At 42.5% G+C, this 16,380-nt stretch overlaps 1 protein-coding gene across 2 annotated transcripts in view; it reads left to right on the plus strand.

The window, feature by feature from the left end:
• The window catches only part of PDGFRB (platelet derived growth factor receptor beta), a 162,456-nt gene that overhangs the window by 96,885 nt on the left and 49,191 nt on the right, over positions 1 to 16,380 (plus strand). For both annotated transcript variants that reach the window (XM_077326586.1, XM_077326587.1), the window contains 5 exons: positions 604 to 730; positions 3,037 to 3,242; positions 5,626 to 5,720; positions 6,752 to 6,884; positions 10,427 to 10,531. In XM_077326586.1, the coding sequence (XP_077182701.1) occupies positions 604 to 730; positions 3,037 to 3,242; positions 5,626 to 5,720; positions 6,752 to 6,884; positions 10,427 to 10,531 (666 nt within the window). The remainder of the gene's footprint in view (positions 1 to 603; positions 731 to 3,036; positions 3,243 to 5,625; positions 5,721 to 6,751; positions 6,885 to 10,426; positions 10,532 to 16,380) is intronic.

Consider the following 16,380-nt stretch of genomic DNA (forward strand, 5'->3'; position numbering starts at 1 on the left):
AGGAATATTACTTGAGGAAATCTATGGTGATTTTTCATGTCTTCTTCTAGCTTAATTATGAATGCATTCAAATTGACAAGTGAAAGATGGAATAAAATGCTATATGTATGTGTGTGTGTGTGTGTGTGTGTGTGTGTGTGTGTATATATATATATATATATATATATATATATATATATATATATATATATAACATCAGTGGAAAAAGCACATCATTAATGATGATCCTCTATTGTTCAGACTGTTTAGTTCTACCCAGACCTTCCTGTCTTTATTTCATTTCATTTATTTTTTATTTTATTTTCAGATTTGTATGCTGCTCTCTCCCAAAGGCTCAGAGCAGCTCAAAATATTCTATGAACTACAGACGTGTAAATACACTAAACTCACTTGAAATCAGTCCAGTTAATTAAACTTAAAACTTGTATCAGAGTCTCTGATGGGAGGGGGAGATCATAAGATTCATTTTTTTGATGTTAAAATTCTTCTTGTTAAAATGGCAGATGTTATAATAATAATCTGGAGTTGTTAACTGATTTCAGAATGCTTTCTTCTAACAGCTTACTTATCACTCTGTTTCGTTTTGTTCCGTATAACCACCAGTCTCAGCTAAGGTGATTCAACTCATAGAGAACATCAACTCTACCAGTGGGGAGCAAACAGTGACATGCATCACAGAAGGAATGCCCCTGCCAGAGGTTTACTGGTATGCTTGCAACAATGCCAAATGGTGAGGAGATAGTTTCCCTAGTGCATGTTCAGTGCTTTTGTGTGTAGAGTTTGGAATGTAAATGGGTGACAATAAAAAAATGTCATGGGATTCTCCACACCTAAATTGTATTAACTATGTTACATGTCATGATCTATGCTAACATAGGACAACTTCAATTATCATCTGTGTTAAGCTTTCCATCATTCACCTTGAGGTTATTTTTTTATCTTGTCAGTTCAGTAACATTTTAAAAAATCTTCATATGATGGGATTAAGTTTGAATTCAGTCCAGTTTATAGCCAGAATAAAACTGTGTGGGTTTTAAAGGTGTCAATGGAGTTATAAAAGTGCCACTTTTTCTGCTGTCTCAGACCAACATGGCTGCCCAACTGAACCTATCAGGATTGGATTATTTTAAACCATCGTGTTTGGAATTCTTCATTCTTGCTGACCTGTTTTTTAATCTGTCCTGCTCAGTGATTTGTGGCTGGGACTGCCAAGTCTGGTTTGGAAAATTCCTGGAGATTTGGGGGCAGAAACAGGGGTGTGCAAAGTATAGCGTCGGAAGGGAACTCACTAGGGATGTGATGCCACAGTCCACCCTCTGAAGCTGCTATTTTCTCCTGGTGAACTAATCTTTGTAGTCTAGAAATTTGTAGTCTGGAGATCAATTTCAGAACTCTAGGCATCACCTAGAAGTTGGTAGCCCCAGCAGTGACACTCGCAAAAGCTTTTGCTGGAATAAATTTTGTTAGATACTTTACGATACTACTGGACTCCAATTTTATTCTGTTATTATCATCGGTTATCCTCTCTTCTTCCTCGACACTAGTGCATTCAACACCAAATAAATCTGGCATCCTTTGAAAGACAAATTTGCCCCACATGCCATCAGTTATCTATCATTGCTCTAAGATGGTTGCCTTTCTAAGTGCAAAGAAAGTCAGATACATTTATATCCCCCTTCCCATCACTGCTAGTCACAATATTATAACACTGGCCCAAGAGGGGTGAGCCTATAAGTTTAATTATAAATTTAAAAAATAGCATAAAAATGCACTTCAAAATATAGAACTGTTGTTACACAGGTTGTTTGTAATAACAAATTGTCTTCTATAAACTTCTATTGAACTGTTTCTATTATATGCTTAGAAATAAAATATTATAATTCCAAACCACACAATATAGGAACCACTGAACTGTTTGTTATTTGGCCCTAAAAAGCAGCCAAGTGTGGGATGCTCTAAATGAGGGTTGTGACACTAGAGAAAGGAACAGACTCTTTCCATAATTGAAAATGGTTGTCCCATAGGGAGAAAGATAGGTACCCATTTTCAAACATAGAAATGGTGTGAGGAAAAAATATATATGGCACTTGGGAAAGACTTTTTATACATACATATACACATACACACACACGCACACACAAACACATATCTTTAACCGCTCCTGCGGAGTGGATTAAATAAAGTGGTAAGGGCTGTTTGGGAGGAGTTAGGGCAGGCCCTGTCCGGGATAAAAACTTGGAGGGCCCAATCAGGAGCTGCTTCGCGGCTCCTGATTGGGCCCTCCGAGTGTCCACCCAGGGCCAAACCTCCAATGCCCATTGGCTGCTTGGCCCAGCCGGGGACTTGCCACGCAGAGAGAGCAGGCAGCCCGCGTGGTGAGTCCTCCGGCCCGGGTTCTCCTCCACCTAGGGAAAGGAGCAGGGACACTGCGTCGAAGTTGCAGGTTCTCCTCCACCTAGGGAAAGGAACAGGGACGCCGCATCCTTTCCCGCCCTGAGTCCCTTACCGCTGGGGGGGGAGGCCGCGGTAGGTGGCGGCCTTCTCCCGGCTCCGGGAACAGCTGATGCAGCGAGGCTGCTCCTGGGGCCGGGAGAAGGCCCTGGGACGCTGGTGGGGGGGGGCGACCTTCTCCCAGCCCCAGGAACAGCCCACGGTTGGGAGAACGCCTCAGGTCACGGGCCGGTGGCCGCAGCATCCCAGCCCCCGGGAACAGGGACCTAGCACCCATTTTATTTAAATATAAAATGGGCTTAAATACTAGTATATATATAAAGTCTTTCCCAAGTGCTATATAAGGGCCCCCACAACACTTGGGAAAGACATATATTTATGTCCTAGCACCATATAATCTTTTGGGATTTAAATAAAATATTGAGATTTCATGGATAGTTTGGCCTTTGCTTGACTCATTTTGAGAAGATTTTCTTTTGTGTTTGGCAATTTTATGAAGTCATTTATGCATGAGCAGTTTGCAAGAAATGCATTTAAGCATAACCCTCAGTTTATCTTTCACTGATTTCTCCCTTCCACAAAAAGGTGTCATGGGGAACCAAATAAAATTTTGGGAAATGCCTCTGGAGAGATGGATCTGCAGACAAATTTCACATACCAAGAGGACCTGATGATTTACACTGTGACAAGCAAGTTGCACTTCCACAGAATAGATGAGCCAGTCTTTATAAGTTGTGTTGCTCAAAATGCTTTGGGCACACATGCTCAGAACATCACCCTGGTGCCATACAGTGAGTCTCATAACACATGCCTTTTAAATACTTGTGTGTTTCCTTGTCTTTGTAGCTTCCTTTGGAATTATGGGAACTGTTCTGAGTGTCTGCAACATATACATCTTGTCTAATCTAATATTCCAATCATAAAAGGGTTGATTTTAAATTAACTAAAGCTGAAGGTCCCATAGTACCATGGCATCAACTCAGAAAATAAAATCCTAAAGCAGGTCCTATTTAAAAAGTGAAGAATTAACAGATTCAATTTTTCTCAGTTAGTCAGTAGCCAGTATTAGCCAACAGGTCTACTGTATGGTTCACCATCCCTATCCTTTAGTTATCTTATTTACCCAAAAACATAGAGGTTTGAAAAAAACTGAGGTGACCAGATTAATTGTTCCTTCTTTCCACTAATAAATCAACCCACAGAGGGCAGCAAAGCAACCAGTAACATTTTGCTAGTGTACATTGTAAAATGTTATTTCCTTGCTTCAGAGGGAGAAAGAAGTAAAGTGCTGCATTGTCTTGCTAGCAGAGGTGAAACTGCAGGTGGGGCACCTGAGAATCCACCTAGTCCCTGAGTTTTTGTTCTTAGTGTATTCTTCAGAAAATCTGAAGCACAACAAAATGTTTGCAGATAAACTATTCATTTTGAATTAATGCCATCATAATTATGTTGCAAACAATGCCAGTAATTATTATTGGAGCTTCATTTACCTTTTCTGTAGCTAATTTTTTTTTCACATTTGCTTCACACAGTTCTGAAAGAAGTCTGCGTTGTGCTGGGAGCACTATGATTTTATCCTTGCTTGCTTCATGGTACATCCAATATCACATTTTTTAAATGCTCAATACTATGCTGCACCATAGTAAAGGCTGACCAAAAGTAAAGCAAACGGCAGCCTGCCTTGAGGAATGAGAGACTGGATATGTAATGGTGTTTCAGTTACATGCATTGGTTGCCGGTTGCAGCCCAGATCGTTCAAGGTTTTGGTATTGAGCTTTAAGGCCATCCGCAGTCTGGGCTCCACTTATCCGAGGGACCATTTACCTCCTTATACGCCCCACAGAGCTCTTTGCTCTCTGGGAGCTAATCTATTGGAGATCACTGGTCCAAGGGAGGTGTACCTGGCCTCGACCTGGGCCAGGGCCTTTTCAGTCCTGGTCCCAACCTGGTGGAATGAGCTCCTGAAAGAGCTGAGAGCCCTGACAGATGTGTCACAGTTCCGCAGAGCCTGTAAAATAGAGCTCTTCCGCCAGGTGTTTGGTTGAGGCCAGGACGGGTAAGATCAAGGGTCCCTCCCCAGGCTGGGCCAGGTCATCAGCCCTCTCCTCACTACCCCTGAGCCAGGATGTTGTTGACTGGGGGAAGGGATTGAGGGTTTTAGCTGCCAGGCATGATGGAGTTTTATGGGTTGATTTTATTGGGGGTTTTACTGGAGGTCTTTGTTACCCACCACAAGCTGCTTGTCAATAAATAAATATGACCACTCTTCTGCACACCCAGTCTAACTCCACTGTTGTTGAACACACATTTCAGCATCATATGAATAAGAGAATCTATGTTTTAATTGTTGTTTTAGAAATTCTGTGTGATCAGTAGTTCTTCTAACAAGATTACTTTATTAGGAAATTCCACATCTATTATAAAAACAAGCGAGAGAATTTTTCTTTTATAAATTGTTCAGGAGGGCATTTTTATAATGGTTGTAGTTTTTTTAGATTATTTCATTGTACACTGTATATTACATTGTTTTTATTGCACTGTTTTTCAAATTTGTAATCCTGTGTTATTGAATTGTTTGTTGCACATGGTATACTGTTATATTACAGGGTTTTTAAAAAATGTAATCAGGCTTGATTCCCAGTGAGAAAGACAAAATATAAACAAACTATATACTAGATGATGACTACAGATTTTGTGCTGCAAAACTGTTGTACCCATTCAAATAAGATCAAAAGAAAATGACAAATAAGTGCAAAAAATGTTACTTGCTTCGTACCTATTATATATTTTCTTTTGATGTCACTTGCTTTCCTCACATAACACCTGGCTCAGAATGCCTCCAGAGAATGAATTACACAATGTTTTATTAAATGCTGTTGACTGAAATCAAGAATGAATTTGTACACGAGGAACCAAAAAAGAACAGAAAAATGTGATCTTGCTAGTTATTTTTCTTCCGATGTGAATTGAACTTATTGCTGCTAGAGCTTATGTATATTGTTCCACAAACATATTTTATTTATATAAAGCCACTTTGAAGGTCCCTATGGCTTGTTTTTAAAAAAACCTAAACGCCAAATATAAATAAATACAGTGTATTTTTGTATTCAGCAGGATCTCTTTCATATTCTCAAGCCAGAAGTCTGATTATTGTCTGTGTGCTTACTGTTTTAGACTTGTCCTTTAAAGTAATCATCATCTCAGTCATCTTGGGCTTGCTGGTGATCATGGTTCTTTTCCTGGTGATCCTCATTGTCTTGTGGAGAAAAGTAAGAGCAACTTTGTCTCCCTTGTGTGACAAAATGAAAGAACTATGGAGAACTGGCAAACTTCTGTGTTCCACACACTTAAACCAATGTAGAGTCTGGATCAAATTCACTAAAATGCTAGGAGATTGGAGAATTTATCTCCAGAATGTTGGTAAAAAGTAGGAGATTGGGATTGTTTCAGTTTGGGGCACAGAGGAGGAGGGGTTAATCCTTTCCTGAGCTGCTGTTTGGTCTGTTCTGGACTGGTTGCCTATATGTTGTCCCCAGTAGGACAAATAGCACATCCACAAAGAACATGGATGAAAAGAGCATATAAAGGGGAAAGAGTTAAATCCTCTCCCATAGTGTGGCTGCTGCTGACAAATTTACTTCAGTGGACATTAAAAGGTATAATTCACTCAGAATTGCACTACCAATAACAGCTCTTCCCGCATTTCACCTAATTTGACCCTAAGTGCCTTTAGCAACCATTTGCATAAGCAAAGGATGAAGCCATAACTTTTGGCCTATTCGATGTTCGACTGGTGCAGAAGTCAATATGCCAGTCGTGAGACAAAACCCTTTAAGATAAATCTGGAATACAAATCAAGGGTGATTCTTCCAAAAGCTTCTGTCCAGAGGGCTGTTGGAGCTCAGCTTCTCATCAAAACTGGTAGGAAAATAATCTTAAAACATATAACAGCTTTTCCAGATACTATAAACCACCATTTCACCAACACAACAATTTGCCAACTTAAACAAAAACTGTAGTCAGCAATAACTTGAGGTTTTAGGAGGGGAAAAAATGCAACTTTTCAAAAACTGAAGTGCTTTTGTTTAGATAGTATGAAAGCAACCCTTGACAAATCGCAAACCTGAAAGTTTTTCCTTGGAGAAAAACCCATTTAATAGAACTGAGTAGGATTCTGAATGGATCTGCTTAGATGGCACTTGGAGATACCTTCTTGCTAGGTGTCCTGGATTTATCTTTCAACTATACAGCCTCCTGCATAGCACAGTCCTTCTGTAAAATCTTTTTATCCTCTTTCCAGAAACCCCGCTATGAAATCCGTTGGAAAGTGATTGAGTCAGTCAGCTCCGATGGTCATGAATATATCTATGTGGACCCGATGCACCTGCCTTATGACTGCAGCTGGGAGCTTTCCCGGGACAAGCTTGTTCTAGGTAAGGGGAGGGATACACCCAGAGAAAGGCTCAGAGTATAAGCAGCTACTGTCACTCAACATCAAAAGGGCAGGTTCTCTCTGCTGCCTCTTCAACCACTGGACAGCTTATGTGAAGTACTCTGTTTTTGCTGTTGTCATCTGTATTGAGCAGCTGCGTTCCTTGCTCTAACAATGGCCACATTTTCAAGCAGCAGTCTACAGTCTCTACAAGACATAACCTCAAGCAAGTGTACTTGAGCCTGATTCAGCTGGAATACAGCAGGAGGAGGAAGAAGGGCCTCAGCCCTTCTTCCTGCACCATTTCTCCAAGCTGAAATGGCTTTGGGAGAGGCCTGGTTGCCCATACCAATGGCAATGTGTAGCTTGGCCCTTGGAGTTGCAAGATAAAAGCAAACAGAGTTTTTAAAAAGAGTAAGGAAAACAAAAACATTTGGTGAGGGCTGGAAGTATCTCATTGCAGCTAGCAGGCCGTGCTGTATAGGGCCTAGTGGATAAGGTAAGCAACAAATGAGGTTATACTCCTTTATATTAAGGTCCCCAAGCACAAATTCTCATACTTGTAGATCTGTGGCAATTGTATTTGCTTGTGAAGGGCAAAATATACCTGAGCTGATATAATATAGTGACTAAGACATTTTTACCTCACCTTTCCCCCTGATTTAAGAGATGTTTACAATAATTGTTTCAAATATTTAGAAACATTTCCAATTAAAAGAAAATAAATATAACAAGCCCCAAATCTCTCATAGCCCCCATCTTAAAAATTCCTGTCATTTAAATGCCATCAAAACCCTGGCAAGCAAGCTTTGCAATGCCTTCTGAAGATCTCTGTAGTTTGTATTCAGATGTCACTCTGGCTGATACTGCATGGGCGGAAAAGGCCAAGAGGGCAGCCATATTCTAGTAGGGCAAATTCCTGCATCTATATGATGTTGCCACCAGAAGCCCCAGGCTAAGGGAACACTGAAATTTCCCAGTTCCCTCAGCCTACTGCAGAGTCTGGTTCCTCCGTATCCTATGGCATACCAGAGGGGGCAAACAATGCACTAGCCAGCTTTGCGGCGCTTTGCCACACTGTGGAGTGGACCAGGGCATTTATTTTCCCTTTGCAGGAAGGTGGGATTGTGTTCCAAGCAATCCCACCTTCCTGCAAAATAAAGATACCTCCTTTAGGGGGCCCCTGTGCAGCGGAACTAAACTGCTGCTGTTTTGTTTTACGGGGGGGATACAGACAGTTGTGGAGGATACAGCTGTGCAGCAATCCACCAGCGGCAGCCCAGTGCAGCTGCCGCCATGTGAAATTAGCCTCTGAGGTAAAAATGCTGGGCCAACACTCATCTGGCAGCAGGACTAATCCTTGATTTCAGATGATGTCGACACCAGCCCAGGCCTGGCCCAAATAAGGCCCTCATTGGTCCCACAGCAAGGGAACACAGATTCTTCCAGTGTTCCCTTCCCTGTCATGGGCACCATTGGGGCCTATCTCAGGCTAGACCCATGTGCAAAGGGAAGAGATGGGTATTCCAGACATGGCGCCTTCCCTGCCTCCTTCCCTGCCAACAAAGGGGATAAAAAAGCGGCCCAGGCGACACTTTGTGGTGGCACATGGCCAACTGGGAAATTAATTTTCACAAAGGTGGAATTTCATTGTAATGCAATCCCACTTTCATGAAAATAACCTTCCCCACCCCTCTGCTGAGAGGCGCAACAGAACCTCTCCACCCCGGCTGTCTTGTTTGGAGGTAGTAATCCAGGGTGGACCATGTCCGGTGGGGAGAATCTTCCCCTATCTGGACCCAGGAAGGGATGGGACTAACTGCCTCATCACAAGGAATTAGTGATATTCTAGTGTGGCCACCATTGTGCAGAGAATTCCTGTCCCTACTCTGAACTAGGTAATATTAGGCTGAAAAATTATGACTGGCCAGTCACTGAGTTTTCTAGTTCAGGGGTAGTCAACCTGTGGTCCTCCAGATGTTCATGGACTACAATTCCCATGAGAATTGTAGCCCCTGGACATCTGGAGGACCACAGGTTGACTACCCCTGTTCTACTGAATAGACATTTGAACGCGGGATCCTTTCTGCATGAGGAATTTGTCTCTGCCTGGCTTCTCATTGTTTGCGGGTTTTAATGCTCCATCCACATGACGTTGGCAGCAACCAGTAGCTCTCCATGGGTGGCATGAGTTTTTGTCCTTTTTGCTGTGCAATGATGGAAAGTGGTAGAATCTGCTTCCCCCTTTGTTGTTATGATGCACAATAAGGTACAAACTGGGGCAAACCTGTCTGGAAGGAGAAACACGCTACAGTCTCTGCATGTTTTGCCCACCCTTGCACCTGCCCTCCCCTCTCCATTTCTGGATAGATTTGGGAAAAATGCACAGTCCACGTTGCTATGGGATAGCAAAGCAACAGGCCCTCAGTTCAAATAAAATTTTCTCCTTTCCTCAATGTGCACAGTAATATTGGGATTGGGCAGCAACCCAATCTAAAACACATTCCTGTTTGTGTTTTCTGGTGGTGGGGTATGAACGGGGAAAGGGGGAAGCGTTTGATGCATCAGCCCTCTCCCTATTGGCTTAGCATCCATACTCTTTATTGTAAATCTTGATTGTGAACACACAGTCATTGGGGTCCAATTACCATGGCCAGCCTATCAGAAATCTACCCAAATATAAAGAGATCCAAATATACAAAGAATTTGAAAAGAGATCTAAGGAAATGTTTTATTGTTGTGGCGAGATCCCATAGCAATGCAGAAGTATAAATTCTTTTAAAAACCTGCTTTACTGTTGTGGCATGTCCCTGTGGCTATGCGTTAGTGTTTTTAAAATTAATTTTGGGGCTCGGGGGAAATGAAAGTTTGAGTCCCCACAGCAACCATTGGTTGACAACCCGAGGAGCGAGAGTGGGGGACCTGGGGGTTCTCCATGCTTCCTGCTTCTCTGCCGCCTTGTTGGGAAGGGAAAAGCCGTGACGAGATGGCAGGAGGAATCTCCTGTCAGGAAACATGCAAGTATGTGGCTTACTATTGCATGTTTGCAAGCAGGAGGCGGCATGCATTGTTCACCTCTGTGCCGAATTGGTTTGGGTCTCCCCAAGCCTAGACTGACGCTCTGACCGCTATGCAACTATGCCTTGGGTCAGTCAAAACAGTAGCTCAAAACATACAGATCCATTTTTAAAAAATTGTTTATTTCAGTATGAAAACTGATTCTAATGTTTAGTTGAAGGAAACTGTCTTTGAGTCTAAGAATAATGAGTTGTTGTGGCAATAGTGATTACCTTCTCCATCTAGTGGCCACATGCAGGATACACACAGCATTGTAAGCAAATACCAACGTTTAGATCATTCATTAGAGTTGCTGCCTTACCAGCCAGGCAGAAATCAGGTTTTCGCCAGACATTAGTCTCAGCTTTAGTCATTTCCCAGGGGAATAGTTTGTGCTATCTAATTTTTCCAGTTAAGAGTTTAACATTTTCCATTTAGCTGTCTTGTGAGGTCTTCCATTTATGTTTACCTCTCTCTCTGAAACAGGACGCACATTGGGCTCAGGGGCATTTGGTCGAGTGGTGGAAGCCATAGCCCATGGTATGACTCACACACAGTCCACAGTGAGGGTTGCTGTGAAAATGCTCAAGTGTAAGTTTGAAATCTTCTGTTTCTTCCATAGTGCATGCACATTCAAATGTCTTCTCAATTATCCCACATATCCTCTCTTTCAGAGTCTGTTTTTATAACAATACTAGTAAAAAAGCCCACTGCAGTCAAAATGCAGTGGGCGCTAGGAGGGCAGGCCATGAGGGCGGCGGGGCTCTGTGGGCTGCCTTGGCAAGGTCGGGTTTGTGCTGTGGGGCCGGGGGCTCGTGGCCTACCTGGAGTGCGGTAGGCTGGCAGGCCATGGTGGAGGGCGGTGGCACCGGCGCTGGGGGCTCCTTAAGCATGTCGCTGGTGGCGGCGGCCCCAAGACATCCTCCAGTGGGCGGCAGTGGCTGGGTGGGGCGAGGGGGCAATGTCCCGTTGCGGTGGTGCATCCGGCAGCGACTGAGGAGGCTACGGGGCTCTGACGCCTCCGACACGGGCGGGCCGAGTTCCACAATGGCGCCCGCTGCAGCACCGCCGACGGCGGTGGATGGAGCCAGTCCGCTCAATAAGCAATACAATGGGGGGGGGGGTAGATGGAGAGCAAGATTTGAGCCAGGAGGCACCTGGATTAGGCAGAGGCTGTACTTCAGAACCTAAGGCAGAGCAAGATTTCTAAGATGGGGTCTGGCCTGGCTTGGCAGACTTTAGCAGTGGCTTTGGCTTAAGCCTAGAATATTGAGGGGTGTCATTGGTTGTAGAAGACAGTGTGCCTGTCTGTGAGGCAGGGGGTCCTGCCATAATTAACACCATCAACCTTCCCAGAGCTCTTTTTAGTCCCAACAATGCAAAGGACAAATTCTTCAAAAAGTTTTTTCAAAAGCACACAGAAATTACTACTGAACAGTGGATTATAATCGGAGACTTTAATGCAGTAATGAACCCCTCGTTGGACAAATCACATAACCAACAGGGAGCATATTTTCTGAAATCGGCCAAGCGCAACATTCACCTCAATTCACTAATAGATCTTTGGAGAGAACTCCATCCTAAAAGCAACCAGTACACCTTCTATTCTTCTCAACACTCCTCATACTCCAGAATAGACCGATGCTGGTGTTCAAAATCGTTATTACCAAAAGTGGCAAACATTGAAATACTCCCTAATACCTTGGCAGATCACAACCCAATATGGGCAGAATTTTCCTTTTGCAGAGCTGGTATGCGAAGATGGAGAATGAATGAATATATCTTAGAAGACAAAGAAAATCTGAATCTGTGCGAAGCTGACTTAAAAGAATTCTTCGAGCTCAATTGCACAAAAGAGATTTCTTTATCCACGGTCTGGGATGCGAGTAAAGTATATATACGAGGAAGACTGATAAGCCTGAACAGCGCTAAAAGGAAAAAGAAAGAAAAAGAGCTGAACGGAATTGTGTGGTCAATTCTGCAACTAGAACTCCAACACCAAACTCATCCGTCTAAGAAGACAGCCAAACAAATAACTCTCTTAAGACTAAAAAGAGATGGATTGGAAACCGAAGATATGAGGAAAAAATTGGATTGGTTAAAACAAAAGAACTTTGAATATGCTGACAAACCTGGAAGATGGCTGGCATATAAATCAAAAGGAAATCATAACAAAACTGTCATATCCAGCCTTAAATGTGGAGACAATCACTTTCATACAGAACCGGAAATACAACAGTGTCTCTCAAACTTTTTCCAAAATTTATACCAAACAGATGAAGAAACTATACCTGACAGTATGGAATACCTTGGAGGCACCCCATCTCTAACCTTTACAGATGAGCAACGAAAGATATTAAATCAGAAATTCTCAGCTCAGGAACTGGCCGAAGCGGTAACAGCTATGAAATTAAACAAGGCTCCAGGCCCAGATGGCCTTTCCGCAACCTATTATAAGAAATTAAATCATATATTATTACCAGTTCTGACACAGATGCTGAATGAGGTAGTGGACAATTCTGGAAAATCGCTCCCCAAATCGTGGCAGCAAGCGTCGATAACACTCATATACAAAGAAGGTATGAACTCATCATCGCCAAATGCTTATAGACGTGGATTATAAAATTTTCGCTAAGGCCTTAGCAGAAAGACTGAAGAAATGCCTTAATGAAATCATCCACCCAGACCAAACAGGATTCATGCCCAAGAGGCATATGAAAAACAACGTCAGATTTGTCCTTAATGCAATGGAGGTGGTCCGTACTAAAGGAATTCAAGCGGCTTTTGTGTTTTTAGACGCTGAAAAAGCTTTTGACAAGGTGCAATGGAAGTTTTTATTGGCCACGCTCACCCAACTAAAATGTGGGGACAACTTTTGGAATCTAATTAAGCACGTATACTCTAAGCAAGAGGCAAGAATTTTGGTTAATGGAATGTTTTTTTTTTTTAGTTCTAAGATTTTATTTTTTTGTTGTTGTTGTTATATAAGGCATTTACAGAAAGGTAAAGAGAGAAAAAGAAAATGACTAGCTAATAAATAATTATTAGTACACAGTCTATACATCGTCTATGCATGTATACCATACAATAAAGAAAAAAGAAGAATCAACTAACCAAATACTTATTGATACATGTGAAAGTATGGTTTACCATCCTCTTTTAACATACATATTCAGTTCCCATCACCTATTAATCCTAATCTAGAAGTTATTACCATTTTTCTTAGCGAAATAATTGTTAATACATATGAGAGTATAATCTGTTATAAGAATATATTCTATTATTATCTTAGGTGATATAAAGTCAGTCCCCTTCATATATTGGCCCTGACCTGAGAGTTACTGCTGCTGTCTTGTTGATACATATGAAAGTATAGTTTGCCGTCCTCTTTTAGCATACATATTAGCATACATGTTCAATTCCCATCACATATTAATCCTGATCTAGAAGTTATTACCATCTTTCTTAACAGAGTAATTGTTGATACATATGAGAGTATAATCTATTATAAGAATATATTCTATTATTGTCTTGGGTAATATAAAGTCAGTTCCCTTCATATATTGGCCCTGACCTAAGAGTTACTGCTGCTGTCTTTCCCACAGGAAGCCAAGAGAATGCTCCACTATTCATCACATTCTTCAGGTGGTCGCAGAAAGTGAAATTGTGTTCTTTTCCATGATGTATCTGCTTGCGGGTCTTGGAGTATTTGTGTTTTTTGATCCACCAAACTCAGCAGTGTCGCCTGATGGTTCCTACATAGAGTATTTCTGGTTGCCTTTCTATCAGGGCCAAAAAAGTCTCTTACTTGATTCTTGCTTACAGTCGCCTTTAAGTGGGCTCTGTATACTTTGTCAATCCGGATCTCTTCCTCTGGTCGCACAGAGATATCTCCTGATTGCTTCCTGCGTGCTGTCGCCTTTGAATAGACTCTGTTTATTTTGTTGATCCAAATCACTTCCTGCTCTAAATAGACTTCCAGGTTTTCGGTGCTTTCCTTCCTTAAATCTGTTTTCCCAAGTTCTTCCAAGGTGCTTTTGATTTTTACGTCCCTAGCTCTTTCCCCCTCCTGTTGATTAACTTCCAGACATTGAATTCTCATTTGGTGTGTTGTTGGCTGAGTTGTGTTTTAATCAGCTGTTTTTTTCAAACCATCGGTTCTGTCTAAGAGCTCTTTCTTGGTCTTTTGGATTTCCTTTTCCACCTTGTTGACTGCTTTCAGTATCGCTGAGTTCCCTTCGCATAACAAATGGAAAAGCTGTGCCTTAGTTAATTTTTCCATAGTTCTAGGCAGTCACAGATTATAAACAGAAAGTCTCGTAAGGTCTCGCGGGAGCTTGGGCGATCGAAAATTATCAGTTTGTCGATCTCCGTATCAAGTCAGCGTCCCCCACTGAACTCTCTCCAACAGATCTTTAAAGTCTCTCTTTTCTTTAAGCTCTCCCTTTGTTTGATTAACGAGTGTATTTAGCTGTCTCCCGTTCGGCGAAAGGATTCCCTTGTAAATTGGTTGGGGGGGGGAGTAGAGCTTGTAGGGGGAAAAAAAAGAAAAGCCAGAAAACTCACAGTCTTTACTTTTGCAGACTCCGGCTCCTGTCAGTCTGGTAAAAGATGATCTGGGAGGAATGCAGGGTCAGCTGGTCGTTTCAGGCTTAGGAAGTTATTTACGACAAGGGCACCATCATGACCTTGAGCACATGCCATGGCGATCCGGAGAACTCAGTCTCCACGGATCTGTAGGACCCTCAGGATGCCGTTCCTGGTTCCTGGAGCGACCGGCGAGCAAGATTTGCGTATCTGCTCAGGTCTGCCAGGTGCATTTGCTCCTGAGCCTCAGCATGGCTCAAGAGCCCGGCACAAACCAGGCTAGCACAGCGCCATCTTTAGTCGTTCTCAGTTAACGGAATGTTAACTAAGGACCCTATTCATATTGGGAAGGGAACCAGACAAGGATGCCCGCTTTCCCCCCTATTATTCAACCTGGTATTGGAGTCTCTAGCTCGTAAAATTCGAGCAAACGCAAAGCTCTCTGGACTCATGATTGCTGGAGAAGAATTTAAACTCAAAAGTTATGCTGATGATGTTGTTTGTGTATTAACCAATCCAGTCTCCACCTTAGAATTGTTGTTTGAAGAGATAAACACTTTTGGGAAACATTCTGGATACAGAGTAAACCTCTCTAAAACTAAGATTATGCTATTTGGTATATCTGACTCGAATATAGAGATAACCAAAAGGACATTAAGGTGTGAGATCAACCCTAAGAAGGTTAAATATCTAGGAGTCCAAATCGGAAACTGTTCTGAGGCCCAGTTTGCAAACAGCTATGGGGAGCTCTGGCTACAAATCCAACAGGATATTAAGAAGTGGAAAAGCTTGACCCTTTCATGGTCAGCAAGAATGGCCACAGTAAAAATGTCAATATTACCAAAATTTAACTTCCTTTTTCAAATTTTACCAATAGACATCAACGACTCCATGGTAAATAAATGGCAGTCTGAAATAAATAAGTTCATCTGGAATTATAAGAGGCCAAGAATTGCCTTTAAAATTTTACAAGATGACAAGAAGAGAGGGGGACAGAGAGTCCCAAATTTAAAATTATACCTTCCTGCGGCAACACTGACAGCAGTGGCAGATTGGATAACTGACCCAATGACAAGAGACCTGGGTGTAAACTGCACGGAGTTCGATCCCAGCAGCCGGCTCAAGGTTGACTCAGCCTTCCATCCTTCCGAGGTTGGTAAAATGAGTACCCAGCTTGCTGGGGGGTAAACGGTAATGACTGGGGAAGGCACTGGCAAACCACCCCGTATTGAGTCTGCCATGAAAACGCTAGAGGGCGTCACCCCAAGGGTCAGACATGACTCGGTGCTTGCACAGGGGATACCTTTACCTTTACCTTTAGATCGATTCAGTCCCTGCCCTCTACACAGAATGCGATTTCCATTTGGATTTGGGGCGATTTTAATTTTCCTTCTGCAGCAAGAAGAATTGATCCGGAGTGACCCTACCTTTATTGTGCTTTATCTTGGAGTGCTGAAAATCCTGAATATATTCAGAAAATCACATTGTTTTGAATCTGGGTTCTCCTCCGCGGTAGAGCACCTGTGATTGGCTCCAGGTGGTCATGTGACAAGCCTGCCTTAAAGGAGAAGCCCCTAAGTTCTGTCAACTTATGTTGGCCTTGGATTTTTTTGTGTGCCTTTTTCATTCCCCCCCACCTCAAGAAAAGAAAATATTTTTTTCCTCCCTCCTCTGACTTCTTGGATCCTCTCCCCCCCCTTCAAGAAAACAAAGAAAGAGTCTCCATTTGCCCGCCCCCTCTTCTGAGCCTCCCTAACCACGTGCAGAAGACTTTCCTGTTTCAATGGGGCAATGGGGGGGAAGAGGAAGACTCGAGTTCAAATCGGTCTGAATTCAACAGGATTGACAATGGA

This window comes from Paroedura picta, chromosome 3 (assembly GCF_049243985.1).
Source record: "Paroedura picta isolate Pp20150507F chromosome 3, Ppicta_v3.0, whole genome shotgun sequence".
Classification (NCBI taxonomy): Eukaryota; Metazoa; Chordata; class Lepidosauria; order Squamata; family Gekkonidae; genus Paroedura; species Paroedura picta.